This window comes from Suricata suricatta, chromosome 6 (assembly GCF_006229205.1).
Source record: "Suricata suricatta isolate VVHF042 chromosome 6, meerkat_22Aug2017_6uvM2_HiC, whole genome shotgun sequence".
Classification (NCBI taxonomy): Eukaryota; Metazoa; Chordata; class Mammalia; order Carnivora; family Herpestidae; genus Suricata; species Suricata suricatta.
The window spans coordinates 20,351,712-20,366,433 of NC_043705.1; the positions used below are offsets into that span (position 1 = coordinate 20,351,712).

General features: G+C 47.8%; 1 protein-coding gene across 1 annotated transcript in view; it reads right to left on the minus strand.

The window, feature by feature from the left end:
* Window positions 1-7,489: 7,489 nt before the first annotated feature.
* Window positions 7,490-14,722, minus strand: part of FBN2 (fibrillin 2) — a 245,033-nt gene continuing 237,800 nt past the window's right edge. The window contains exons 61-63 of the mRNA XM_029941159.1: window positions 11,151-11,382; window positions 9,935-10,106; window positions 7,490-8,192 (exon numbers count right to left, since the gene is read on the minus strand). Of these exons, the coding sequence (XP_029797019.1) occupies window positions 7,818-8,192; window positions 9,935-10,106; window positions 11,151-11,382 (779 nt within the window). The 3' untranslated portion in view covers window positions 7,490-7,817. The remainder of the gene's footprint in view (window positions 8,193-9,934; window positions 10,107-11,150; window positions 11,383-14,722) is intronic.

Genomic DNA, 14,722 nt, shown 5'->3' on the forward strand with positions numbered 1-14,722 from the left:
CTGTAAAGAAGGGTCAGAGCTCTTGGGAACAGTGGCCCCACCCTGGCTTAGTTCTTCATGGTGATGGGGGCACAGGAGGATGCACTGAGGAAAAATCAGGCTTTCCTTCTTGACATCACTAGAGTTCATCTAGCTTATGCTGTATATTCTAGGTCCTGTGCTTAGAGACCTCCATACATGTGATCCTCAAAACAATCCTAGAGGGTTAAGTTCTTTTTTTTAAATGTTTATTTATTTATTTTTGGGGGGGGCACAAGTGTTGGGAGGGCCAGAGAGAGAAAGACAGAATCTGAAGCAGGCTCCAGGCTCCAAATTGGCAGCTCAGACCCCAATGCAGGGCTTGAACCCACAAGCCATGAGATCATGACCTGAGCTGAAGTTGGATGTTCAAGTGACTGAGCCACCCAGACACCCCAGGAGTTTGAGTGTTTAATCTTAAAATGCAAGCACTAACTGTTCTGACAATGAAAAGTAATTGACTATAAGGATAGCTCAGAAAGTTTGGGGGGACACTGAAGAACCAGGCTTAGAAGGCAGAATGGATCAGCTCCTGGGATCTTAATTGCCGGAGCTGATGCATAATTTTCTTGGGGTGCTGTTAGGTTGAACCTGAGAACTGTTATGTGTTCTTGCATTACTCTGCTCAAGGTCACATTCCAAGGAGAGAGAGACCCCATTGGTGGCAGGTGGAGATGCCTGAAGTCCCAGTGTGACTGTGATGCTGGCTCGTAGTTACCCAAAGCACACTTGGTATGTTGTCATTGAAACACCTGGGAAAAGATGATGCTGATGGGCCACAAATAGAGACTTAGAGAGATTAACATAACTTGACTAATGTCACCCAGTGAAGGAGGGGCAACCTGGCTACAGACCCGAAGGCTACCCTTGCCCCGTTCTGCCGTGCCACCTCTCAGGTCTTCCTGTGGACAAGGATGGTGAACCTGGTTTCTTTTGTCACTGCTGGCAATGAAGTGACTGAAGTCAAGAAAGAGATGAAACTTGGGGGCTGTGGGGAGTAGGTAAGGGTGGGGAATGAGCAGATTTGGTTTTGTTAGCAAACAATTCTGATGAAAGTTTTCTCAAATACCTTCTTGTCTCAGCATCCTTGACCCTCCTCTCTTCTGGTTTGACTACCACTTCTCCACTTTGTCTTTCCCTTAGATGCTCAGACAACAACTCTGATTCTATTTCTGGATATTAGTTTCCCAGAGGTTGGTCTTAGGTCCTCTTTTGTCAGCTCTCATCCATACACCACAGGGCGCCTCATTAGCTATTATCTACGGGGTTCAGCATGACCTTAGGGTATTTCACACCCAAGTGCCTCAGTTCCCAGTAATCTTGGCTTCTGGTCTTCATTGTGCCAGCATTCAAGGCCCACTGGCCTATCTTTCCATGTTCCAATGTACCATCAACCTTGTCACTTACATTTGTTCACACTGCTCCTTCTTCCAGGTGATCCTTCTTACTCTCTACCTTGTATCCAAATCTGCCTCATTTCCCAAGGTCCAGCTCACCCTCCACCATCCCCACCATCTCTGGTAACTCTACATTTCAGTGACCACTGCCAAGTCAGAGTCTAGGCCATCTGTCTGAGCCTTTTACTATGGTGGTCCTTAAACTTACTTGGTTCTCTTGTTTCTCTGAATTGACTTTAAAATTTCGAGAGCACAATCCTTTTATCACTAGTTAATAGAAAATCAACAAACATTCATGTGGTTGATTTGTTTTAAAAATAAGAACTGTGTAAGCTCTCTGTGAGAAGAGAAGGTGTTGGGCTTTTTCTCTGACTCGGAATGCTCTAGAAGTGGCAACTTCAGTGCACTTTTGGATCAGGATCCCCTCATGGGAAAAATCCAGAAGGCAGTCAGCCTTCCCAAAGAGGCTTCCATTTGGCTCTCATCCTGGGTGGGGCCCCTGAGGCTTCCTAGAAAGGTACAGAAAAGCATACGTCAAGAAGGTCCTCCAAAAAGATGGGAAGGATAGTTCCAGAATGATCCAGAATGATCTGTTCAGATTGAGAGTAAAACCATTACTGTGAAGCCATCCACTCCTTGGACAAGGTCCAGCTCCCCGTGATGGTTCATCATGGTCCATGCTGGGTCACTACTACCCAAGGTGGTAGACTGTGGAGGGTCTTAGAATCCTCTGCCTCCCTTCATTTACTCGTGGGACATGTTCTGGCCTTGGCTCTGTGACTTAGCAGAACGGTGACGTTAGATGCTCATCCCACGTGCTGGTACATGGCCATGGGCCTTTGCTTTTGAGGAGCAGGTCTTCTTAGTACAGGAGTGCCCAGGTCCTGTGGAATGGAAACCAAGGAGGCTTGAACAGGCCAAGGGGTTGCTTTTTTGACACTTTCTCAGGAATTGGCCATTCACAGCATATACTGCCCTTTCATTAATGGAACTCACACATGTAGCAGTAGTTGTCTGGGGAAGGCTATTCATGTTCACTTTCCCTATGGCTTGTTCTAAGACTCATGTAAAGCATTTTCCTGTTTGCCTTTGGAAAATGTCTACACTACATCCTGACATTTAATCTGTAGCCATAACGGGGGTGACTAATGGGAGCTGTTGGTTCTTGGCTATTTCAAAGTAAGCCAACTTAATCTAGTAATATCTTTTTTAGGCTCTCAGGAAAAGGGGGCAAAATGACAATTAAGTTACACAAGCAACCAGTGTGCTCTCCTTAGGCACACTTAGTGAAACAAATGTCTATTTGTTTTTAAAGTTCTGAAGGTCTGGTTTAAATAGCATGGCTAACATGGCTTAACCCCTCGAAAGGCTGGGCGGTAGAGTGCTTTTAAAGAAGTCTGTGGTTTAGGTGAGGTCTGCTGTGTGGCCGCCAGTGTCTTGGCTTTTCTAGCATGTACGCAGATCTCCGGTCTACAGGAGGTTGGGAGCGGCCACGCGGAGGGCGGGTAGACAAAACAAAAAGCAGTGCTGGAATAGTGCTTGGAAAACACTTGTGGATTCGACGTGAGCCAAAACCGTGGGAACTGGACTATATCCTCAGGGTTTAAAAGAGATCCAAACAGGCTTACCATGTAGTGGAGATATAAATAGCACCAGACTACAACGGGGCAGCCGGGCCTTGCGGCTCACCTCCTCGGAAACGCGCAATGCAGTGAGCCGGGGTACGGCTCTGGTCCTCGGTTTCCTCACTTGTAATATGAGTAGGTTTCTAGGGCCCTTTCTAGCTCCGACATTCCATGACACAAATCATCCTAAGAGGGATTGTCATATTGTCATATGTCTATTCTTTTTCATGTCTGGTTTCCTCTGGCTCTGGAGATGGGAGGACTCTCCTGTGCTCGCGGCTCCAACTTCAGGGCCCAGCCCAGGACTCCAGGAAGCAAAGAGTAGGGTAGAGACTGTAGATGCTCAAGACCACATGAGGACTTCTAAAGACTCCCTAGAGGTGCAGACCATTTAGCAGACATGGCCGGGATGCTATTTACCTGGGATGTGGTCCTACAAGCTAGTGAGGAGGCCACAGTTGCACAGCCACGCATGCTTAGGAAGGAGCTCTTCATGGCAGTGTGGGCACCTTCTCCTGGGGGTGGTTTTGGTAGCAGCAGGAGGAGGAGGAAGAGCGGCTGACAGTAAGGACGTGCTGTGGGCTGGGCCCTTCATGCTGACCGCACAGCCTGTGCTGTCTCACCATCTTCTCAGCCACCCAGCCGGGAAATATCACCCTAGGAAGGAAACCCAGGCTCAAGGAGGTTAGGTAGCAAGGAGGAGGAGGGAGAGGAAGAGGATTCTTCACACTGGTGTGCTGACTGACCTCAGTATCATGTCCCCTCCCCTTTTACTGACAACTAATTGGACAGTCATAACTAAATGAAAGTGCCTGCACATGACATCAGGACACCCTGGGGAATTTCTACGAGTCAGGGCATCCCAAAGTGGGTGAACAGGATATTGGAGAGGGCTTCCGATCTAAGGGACACAGCGAGCCTGTCCCCACCCACCATTGTGCCCTGCTCAGGCGGGCCTGATGTGAAGGTTTCTTTCTTTTACTTGCAAGGTGATACTGCTCAGTGGTTGACATGCTGAATTTAATGAGCTGTAGGGATGCTAAAGGGATTTTCAAAGAGAATTTGGGTTGAACACGTGCTTCTTATTAAGCAAAAAAACTGAGCTTTGTATTTATTTGAGAGTGCAATCATGGTTTTAAAAGAGTGACCAGAAGCTAGATGTCAAAGGCACACTGGCAGAGATTGCAAACAGGGCTGTCCGCTCACTTCCTGTGGGGTGTTGATGAGTCTCGTCTTTCCCCTTTCTGTCCAGAAGCCTAAAGCTTTCCCTTTATTTTTATTTATTTTTTAACATGGTGTCATGTTCCAGTCTTTCCCAGTGGATTTGTCTCTGTCTTTAGACAGCTTCCAGTAATCCCCTCAAGGTCCCAAAGATGTGTGATTTAGACTCTGTCCAGAGTCTTCGAAGCATGAAAGAAAGCGGCTCTTTGAATAAATTATGTATATTCTCTTGTGGACTATTGTAAAGTAGGAGTACAAATGAGCCACAAGAGGCATGGAAAGGAGCGAATGGAAGAGATGGTTTTTCAGGGAGAAGGGAAAAATTTCAAAATTGCCAGTTCATTCTTGGGCGTGAATATTTTTGTTGAGCCATATGAAATTGCCCTTCTGTAAGTCAAACGTAGCAAAACGTCAGCAACTCCTCCTGGCCCGTGTTAACATAGGAAGTCCCCATTTTCCTTGAGGCCCCAGGGACAGGAACATAAAGGTTTGTAGGACTCAAATAGACGGATGCTCTGTCATTTTAGTTGTATTTTCCACCCTCCACCCCAAGCAATTGTCTGGTGAACCAAGAAAGCACTGAATGTAAAATAAAACCTTAGGTTATTTAGAAGGGACAGACCATAATGAATGATCCTGTTTGATATTCCTAGGTGGTATAAAATGCAGGTGTTTGAATTAAGAGTAAAATCCCTGAAATATTTTCACTGTTCTTGTGCATACGTGACCAACTTGCCTCTATCCCAAGTAAGCAGCAAAATCCAAAATTAAAAAGAAATAAATTTTTAAAAAGTCCAAGTCTAAATGCTAATGCAAAGAGAAAGCTTCTCAGCTGAAGACCAAATTATTGCTTATTACATAACTAATAACTATACCCAGTGGATTTGGTATATCTCTCTGGGCCTCCTATACCCTTGTACAAACTTTTCTGTGCCTTAGCCCGTACTTCTGAGGGGACAGTTAATGGGGATGACAAAATAGAATGTAGCATTAGCAGTTAGTTACTAGGGAGACACAAACTAACCATGGCTGTGTCGGGGCTCACAGAGAAGAGAATTGTGTCTGCAAAGGTTCTCCCTAGGAGCATCTTGAGGTTGTCATTTCTTTCCAGTGCGTTCTTCTTTGGAAAGCCCTGCATGGTCTTTTACCCCTTCTGTGTCAAGCTCCTGATGGTGTGGATCTCAAACTCCCTCTAGGGTGGGTTAAAGGGACACTTCAGAGTGTCGTTGCTGACGGTTCAAATTCGGTGGCAGGTGGGTCCCCTCGGCGTGCTGAGCCGGCACCGGTACCAGGTGCCAGAGGAACCCTCCCGCTGCGTGGGGACAGACAGCGGGCCTCACTCACGCGGCTGACTTCTGGTCGGCGGAGAGCACTAGGGTCCCTCGTAACACGTCCCTGTTTTCTTACGCTGCGGTCAGAGGCTTGGGTGGGCAGATCCTGCAGCGTGGCAGGGGTGGGCTCCTAGGACCTTTCTGTGCTCACTAGCAGTGTGTCACAGCACAGGGTGGCTCGATAGTGACTTCTCATGTCCAGCCCCTCGCCACTGAGGCGAGTCTGTAACGCTGCGGGAGGTGGGCAGCGCTGGGCTCTCTTGGATGAGGAGGCTGTTTGGGCTGGGGTATGCTCACTCTGTACTTGTGCTTGAAAACTCAAGTTCAGGAAGAACCTTAAAGAAGGCAGACTCAGCGTTGGCGCTTCCTCACAGGGGCTTCAGTGCGGTGGCCCTCGGAGCCTGTGTGGGGTGACCTGGATTCTCAGGTCTCTAGCCGAGGAGTCTGAGGATCTATGCCAAGGGGAACGACCTGCTGCCTGACTTTTGGCTTCTGTGTGAACATGACTTTACGTTGTAATTGTCGCTCGAACACTCCTGCTTACTTTGTGTCATTCTCTTGTCTTCCTGTTAGTTGGGCCAGGCTCTCCTCCTTCTGGCACTTTCATATAGGTTCCTGTAAGCAAAGCCCCAGCCCCCGACCCCGGGGACTGTAGTCCCATAAAACTCTCAGCCAGCAAACTACCCCAAAATAAGCTTTATTGCAAGAAAAGTGTCATATTTGATAATAGACCTACAAAAACAAAACCAAAACCATGTTTTTCCTCACAAACCCTTGATTACAAAATGTACATTGTTTCTTTTTCTTTTTACGGTATTAAAAAACAAAACAGCACAACTCCAAACCGGATATAACTGGTATGAATCTTTGGTCAGCACAGGTGTGAGAGGAACAACCGGAGCCTGAATGTGCTTCTGGCCATTTCACATATGAGGTTTGGTCACCGGTCCAGGGACAGGTTCTTGGGTTGAGAAGTACCCAGGGACATCCTTTTAATTAGCGGGTCCCAGTACAGGATCTTTTTAAAATGACTAAAGCAAACTAAACATCAATTCATTGTACAAACATCTTTCATACACAATAGGCTATGATAAAACGAGGCATATGGTGTATAACTACAGTATTAATGAAAATTCTAAAAAAAAAAATGGATTTAAAACAAAACAACATATATTCCTTGGCTGTACTGCATGATTTGTTTGCACATATGGCAGTCCTGAAACAGCTTGAACATAATAAATGCACCGTTAATCTACGACAGCACCAAACACTAGGGAACGCCAGGGGCCCCTTCGCGGGGGACCGGCAGTTCCGGAGCTGCCTGCGGCGTCGCGCATGCGCGGCGCACCCTGGGTAAGAATGAGGTGGCGTGGGGAGCACGTGGGCTTCCTTGAGGTTCTAGGAGGAGGAGATACAGTACGGTCTGGCCCTGCAACGCTACTGGTCTCCCAAGCAGTCAAGGTATTTTGCTACAGTGGTTGCGCCTCATCTTCCGCTGCCTGGTGTGTCTGCCGAGGTGGAATCCCGTCCCGCCGAGCGGCGCGGGCGCTGGTGGCCCTTGGCCGCATCTGCTGGCATTTCCGTCCTTCACGAGTAATGCTTAGGCGGCCGCACAGCTCTGTGAGGCGTTCTTTAAAACAATCGGATGTGTACCAGGTGACGACTGGCAGAAAAACCAAAGGAAACATCTCTTGAATCTACTGGATTTTTAAAAAGCACCTCTAGAAGACATAGCTCAAATTTATAAATCTAAAGAAAAACAAGTGAGTTTCCCTTTTTTTGTTTACATAGCTTGTTCATTTCTCCATATATTACTGCATTAAAAATAAATAAACATCTATATTTTTTTAATTAGCAACTATAGCAAAATACCCAAAGTGTTACAGACTGCTAACAGGAAAAAAAAAGCTCACATTATTTTTGTGCATTTAGTGCCATATGCTGATCTCTTGAACATTTTGTTTTAGTTTTTTTTTTTTAATATATTTTAAAGTGAAGTTATATAAAAAATACAGTAACCACGGTTGCCTTTGTACTCAAATCTTTGGCCATACCAGAGTCTCAATCATCCCTCCCTGTGAGGGTCAACATTCTGCAGTCTGAGACAGGGAGAAAGAAACCACAGTTGTCTTCCCCCCACTCCCCGTTAAATGAGTCCTGGACTTCTCAGGCTTCTGCAGGCTGGCTGTGCGGGGATTTGAGCCTGGAACCGAGTCTGTCAGGGGCTAGTAGAGCTGAATCTGCAGCCTCATTCTGAGGGCCTCCCCGAGCTCCCCTACGAGGTAGTCATCCTCATTGTGGTCTTCCAGGTTCCTCAGCTCCTCCTTCTTGTAGAGAGGGACGCTGGTGATCTCCAGTGTGTACGTGCCGGGCGCGAGCCTCCGCCGGGCCGTGTGCAAGTAGCTGAGCCCGTTCCGTTGGTGGATGCGGAAGACGCCCTCGTCGTTGCCGTGGGAGATGACATAGCGGATGTGGTTGTTGAGGGGCTCGATGGCGGGCATGAGTTCCAGGATGTGCTCCTTGGAGCCAAGGCCCGAGAGGTTGAACTTCATTTTCAGGGGGCTCTCCATGTCGACGCTCTCCAGGCTGACGTGGTCCACCTGGAGAAAGAGCAGGAAGGGATGAGGGAAGAGAGTCCGAGGCACAGGCAGAGGGACTGGGAAGGGACCTGTCGTGGGGGCTGCTGCCACAGCGACCACCCTGTGTAGGCCCTGCGCCCGGAGCGCTGTGACAGAGGCTGCTGGGACTGGCTGTCAGCCGGGGGGAAGGTCAGTCCCACAGAGCGTGGCCTGTAAATCTCATGGTCTCTCATTTACCTGGTCCACGCTGAGTGCCAGGGCTGAGCCTACAGAGAGCATTCACATTTAAAAAGATTTCTTGATGAGTTTTTGGTATAATCTGCTGACTCATAATAAAATAAGAAAGGACTATTTGTTTCTGGAGTCCAGGTCAGATGTGTCGCGATTGGCCAACAGCAGGGACTATCCTCGGAGCAGTCTTCGTTCTGAAGGCCTGGTGCCATTTGTGAGGCCCCACAGCGGTGAGTGCGGTGTGTTTAGTGCAGACAGAGGGCCCTGCAGAGGGCCGGGCTTGGGTCTGAATCTGCTTCGGTAAAAGAGCAGTGGGGCCTGGCCCCGGACGCCCAAGTCTCACTCAGGAAAGAGGGGAGGGAGGTTTTAGAACGCTATTTTTGTAAGATGGGCAAAGATCTAAAGCTCTGAATTGATGCCTGTAAGAACTTGGCTGTTGTGGTGCAGAAGAGCCCGTCAGTAATCAGACGGAATCCTGTCCCAGCACCACCACAAGAAGTTGTGATAAGCAACATTTCTGGATTTTTAGTTAGGGGCACCTGATGAATCTCTCACTTGTCATACTTAAACATCGGTCAGGTACCTCAGTCAATGTAGGGTAAAGGTAACACTGGCCTGTTTATTATTATAAAATAGAACCAAAGACATTTTGACCAGAGCAATCTGGTCTTACAGGTAGGGAAAGTCTGAGGCCCAGAAAACTGAAGCAAGTCCTGTAACTCACATAGCCAGTTAGTTGTTGCCTAAGGTTTTTTTTTGCTGGGAGTATTTTGCAGTAATGTCAACTGAAGAGGGTGGTGCTAGCCCTGATCTTGGGGCCCTTCATCATGTTTGGATCTCGGGTATGACCTGGTGACATTTACTACCCTGTCAGGCACTGTTCTGGGCACTTCACGGTGTTAACACAGTCTTGTCAGCCATCAAGGTTAATTATTTTAATCCCCATTTTGTAGGTGAAGAAGTTGAGGTAGAGGGTAAGTGAACATGAAGCCCCATGAAAACACAGGTAATAAGTGGGGCGGGTCAGGGGACATTTCAAACCACACAGGCCTGACCGTCCATTTTAACTCCTCAGGGAAATGCCATTGATAAGCAATGGGAGGCAATTCTGATTTTCAGTTCCTTAAAAATACACTTTACTTGGAGATAAAACTTTGTACGGGAGGAACCCTTATTCTTACAAATGTTACAGAATATGAGACCTGATGGGCTTATTTGTTTTTTGAATCATTTTAAAATAGCTACTTCCTAGATGGGCCATTTTTTCCGTCTGGCACAAATCAAAAAGAAAAATGTAGGATCTGAAACTGTGACTCTTAAAGTTTCTCCACCCCCCTCCCCCAGTCCTTTTGTTTTTAGTTAATACTGCTCCTAATTTTAACGTGTCTCTGCCATGTTGTATCTGTTAATTTCATTACTACCTTTTAAGAAAGTTTCCACGGAGGCCGGCACTTAGGCTAAGGTTTACTGCAGTGCCTGTGCAACCGTGTGAGGCTAAAATCTTGTGACAGAACCGGGCGCGGTTTACTCACGGCAGTGGGCTCTGGGTCACCAACGTTTCTCTTCTGCCGGCCATCTTTCTTGGAGTAGCCGTTGATTTTGCACTCATAGCATGCTTCCGGGGACAGGGCATTTTCCTCGTCCACCTCCGCGTCCAGGGCCAGGTACTGCCCTTTGTTAAATCCCATTCCTGAGACACAGTGGCTGTGTGCAATGAGAAGACAGGCATTAGGAGACTTCACAACGTGTAGAGCAGAGACTTGTCTGAAACAGGAAACCAACAGAGTAAACTCTAAGCTCAACCACAAATGCCTAATATTCTTGGTAACACTTAATACATGAGATGCTCCCTGATTTTGAGCAAGGTTCTTCCGAGAATGAGCCCCAGGCGTCTCCAATTTTTACTCCTATTTAGACTGAAGCACTCAAGTGTAGTTAAATTAAGAAGGTAATAAAAAAAGCCAAGTATGAATTTCAAAAGAGAATGCTTCAGAACTCCTGTTGCTCTAGAAGCCTGAAGCCTGTGCCTGATGCCCTCCGGAAAGCTCTGCTTTAGCAGCTGGGATTTCTGAGCTTCTGTTACCGTTAGGGAGGGTCACTGAGTGGGCCGTCAGTGACCCTGGTCTGGACCTAGACCTTGGTTTTCAAGCATTAGTAGGGACCAGGAGTGGACAGATTAGCCCGCACCTCTCAGTTGCTGACCCACTCCCTGCTCGTTCGGGGGAAGGGGTGTGGTGGGAGGGCCAGCGGCCCTGCAGGCGGGATGTGGGCGGCCAGCGCCTCCTATGTGCTTGAGACAGCTCACTAGGAAAGGTGCCAGTCGCTGGTGGGAACCCAGCCCTGTGTGGGGGGGGTCACACTGGCCAGGCACGTCCTCTCCGTGCAGCATGGAGCCAGGTGAACAGAGAGAGACTTCGTCTTCCTCAGGGACCACGGGGCAAGCACTTGCCAACATCCTTAGAAACATCTGGAGTGAAGTGTCAGTGACAACATGCGCCGGGGTTTTCAAGGTCTGCTGGTCTCTGACCTTGAGGGATGTGAGTGAATCCGTTTGGGCCGTTCTGAGGGGCTGGAGAGGGAGGGACACCTGTGTAAAACAGGTCCCACACCCACCGCAGACGAGGTGACCCCCGGGCCTTCCTGGGGGTCCTCCTTCCCACACCCCGGGGAAGTGAGTGGCCTCCAGGGCCGGGAGTCCCCGCTCACTCCCCCCGCAGCCAGGATCAGGCGCGCGCCGGGGGGCCTCACCCCTGTCCCACCCGGAAGTAGCCGGGCGGGCAGCCGCAGAGGTAGCCGCCTTCCGTGTTGGAGCAGCCGTAGCTGCAGGGGTTCTTGGAGGACGAGCACTCGTTGACGTCGTGGCAGGCGCTGGAGAACTGGTCGAAGGAGAAGCCCGAGGGGCAGACGCACTTGTAGCCGCCCAGCGTGTTGTAGCAGGAGGCGGAGCCGCACGCGCCGGGGTTGGAGCACTCGTTCTCGTCTGGAAGGCAGAGAGAGTCAGGCTCCGGGCGGCCGGGACGGGAGGGCAGCCCGCTCCCAGGAACGGCGCGTTCACGTGGGCCGCTCCCTAGACCCGTACTTAAAAATGTCCACTCCGAGGGCTGACTGGCAAAGCTTATAAAATTAAAAAAATACAATAAAATAACCCCCCCCCCCACTTATGGCTAAAAAAAACAACCTTGTCCTCCCCTGTTACTTCTTTGTTTGTGCTGTATTTTTGAATAGGATGGCAGCCTTTGCGCACAGATGTTTGCAGTCTGGCTACTGAATTACTTCTATTCCCTGAACCTAAGGTTACTTCAAAAGCCTGTCTCAGATCTCTGGAGATACCAAGTCAGTGCATCTTAGGGGCCACAGGGAGGGAGAAGGGGACAACGACTCTTTGTGGGTGTGGAGTTGCTCTCTGGGGTGATGAAAATGCGTTGGAGGTGAGGGTTGCACGCTCCTCCGAGAATATACTGAACACCACTCAACTGTACGCATGTTCCAGTTTTTAAATGTTTCTGAGAGAGACCAAGTGTGAGCAGGGGAGGGACGGAGAGAGAGGGAGACAGAAGCGGAAGCAGGCTCCAGGCTCTGAGCTGTCAGCAAAGGGCCCCACGCGGGGCTCCAACCCACAAACCATGAGATCATGACCTGAGCCGAAGGCTGAGGTCGGACACGTAACCTACCGAGCCAGCCAGGTGGCCCTGAACAGTACACATCTTGACAAGATGATTGAGGTGAATTATATCTCAGCGGAAAAAGCCTGTATCTGTACGTTTCCATTCTCCCAGCTATTCCCACATGCATTCTATAGGGGGAGAAAATATATCTAAAAACTCAAAACCTCTGAATTAGCAAGTAATTGAAAAACTATTGACTGTACAGGACTGGACATCGAGTTGGCCGTTAGCTCCCTGAGGGCCCATCCGGTGCAGACTGCGGCTTCTGAGAGCGCGGCGCTCAGCGAACGCTGACGAACGTTTTGGTGGGTCAGGAGCCTCACGCGGTACGGCTCTGACGCAGGGTCATTACAGCTTATGCTTTCAGTTGCTCTTACTTTTACAAAATCAAAGTCTGATTGTGCTTTTGACTTTGGAGATGGCCATTTTGCTCTCCACTGTCTGGCTGACAGAGAGCATGTGGCTTGACTCCTCTGGGCTTTATTAGAATCCACATTTCCCCCTGGGTGCAACTCACATCTGCTCCATGGAATTCTTCCAGAGTCTCGTGACCCCGCTGGAGCACGGTGTGTCTGTTTACCTGATACGGGACAAGTTTGTTTCAGCCCACGTGGGGACGCGGTCCATCCGCGGATGGATGTGCGTTTGGAACACAACAGCTAGAGGGAGGGGGCCGTCTGCAGGAGCTCAGCCAGATTACTGGGGTGTGGGGGGTGCACAGTCTCCCTGCCGAAGCCTCTGGGACAGGACAGTAACGGCCATTAAGTAAGGCCCACAGGCTACGGAAAGGGGAGATGTGAATGAATTTGGTAACTTTTGTGCCCAGATAATAGGTTCAGAATTAGACCAGCCAAGGAAGAATGCTGGATATATAACCTGCCATGATTACTTAATGTGTACGGGCTCTGTGTCTTCATTTCATGGGGAGAAAGCATTTAAATCATTTCTTAATAACTGGGCTACCTATGACAAACACATAACTTTAATTTCTATAGTCAAAAGACTTGGAATTCTGCCACAAAGGCTTACCTGCTTCAGTCATTAAATCTGACATTTATTTCACTGTGTTAGGTGGGAAAATTACTAGGGAGAGCCAGTGAATTGAGTAAACTGCATGCACACACTATTGACCAGAATACTTAAATGTATGTAATGTTTCTGTAAGCACTATGATATACTCATTTGTTACACATGTACCTTGTGGTATATTTTTATGGACTCAGGTAATCTCACTTTTAAAATATATTCATGTTTGGTACATACTTTGAGTGTCTCATGCTTCACTATTTTTTTCCATATGCAAGTGTTAATCTTCACTTACTTTTGATTTTGAATAACTGATTTTGAATAATGGTTGTGAAGATTTGAGAATGTGACTACCAATATCTGTACAGTCTGTGTGCCAGAATGTTATAAATGTTCTCTGGAAAGTGGCTGGAAACTTCTTAAGGCCTTTTTCAGTATTAATAAAAAACTGCCATTTCCCTTAGGTTGGCAACAGTATTAATACTGGAGGCTCACAATTTAGTAGTGTTAAAATTATGTCATGCACTGACTGTAATAGTTTTGTCCATTTACTAAGAGAATCCAATAGTTCACTCTGTATCCACCCCCCGTTCAAGCATATGAATGACTAATGATATTCACACACACAGGTAAGAGCTAAAAATAATTTGTGGCTCTTCAATTTACCTTTTGCCATAATTCTTGTTCTTCTGACAAGTTGTTGCTTTTGTTTGTTCCTGATGACTTAATTCTATCCCTGCCATATACGAGTTAGAATTCCAACTGGAATTATGTGTGTTCAAAGCCAAGATGTCACCAATTAAAGTAGAGACCAGCTGGATTCCTCAACCTTGAACAGAAGAATCTAAAAACTTCCAGATAAGTCCCTGCTGTTTCACTGTGGGAGCTGCTCTGGGGTGACTGCCTTCCTGACGTGCCCGCTTGGAGGATCCCACAAAGGGGAACCCGGATGTACCACACCTGCGGCACCCGGGGGGCTCAGTTGGTTATGCTTGTGACATCTGATTTACGCTCCGGTCCTGATCTCATGGACTTGAGATGGAACCCCTCGCTGGGCTCCATGTGGAGCCTGCCTGGGATTCTCTCTGCCCCTCCCAACTTGTCTCTTTCTTTCTTTCTCAAAATAAGTAAATTTTAAAAAAGGATATATTATACCGCCTTAATCATCCTTTGGCCATAATATCCACAGAATTAACTGAGAAACCCATGTTACTTACTAAATAAAGTGGAGGATCTCATATTTTATAAACAAAGCAATACAATTGTTTTATACGGTTTTAAAAGCTAACAAAACACTGTTCTCTGTTCCCTGTTCGGCTCAGCTACGCTGACCTCTGATGTTACAGCGTGTCGGAGGGCGTGTCTATGAGGTGCTCTCACACGGGGCCAGGGAATCAGGCGTGTGCTGTGTACGTCAGCTGGCTGTTCAGGTACAAAATGTTCTTTTTGATCAATCTGTCCTTAAAAGGAGACTTTCTATTGACTATTGTCAATGCAAGGAACAGAGCTAAGGGCCTAGAGATTTTATTTTACAAATGCTTTTATCTGGAGTTTTCAACAAAATTAGCTCTAACCAGTTATTTTTTCTACCTTCAAATACTTAACCTTCTTCCTTAAACCTATGTACCT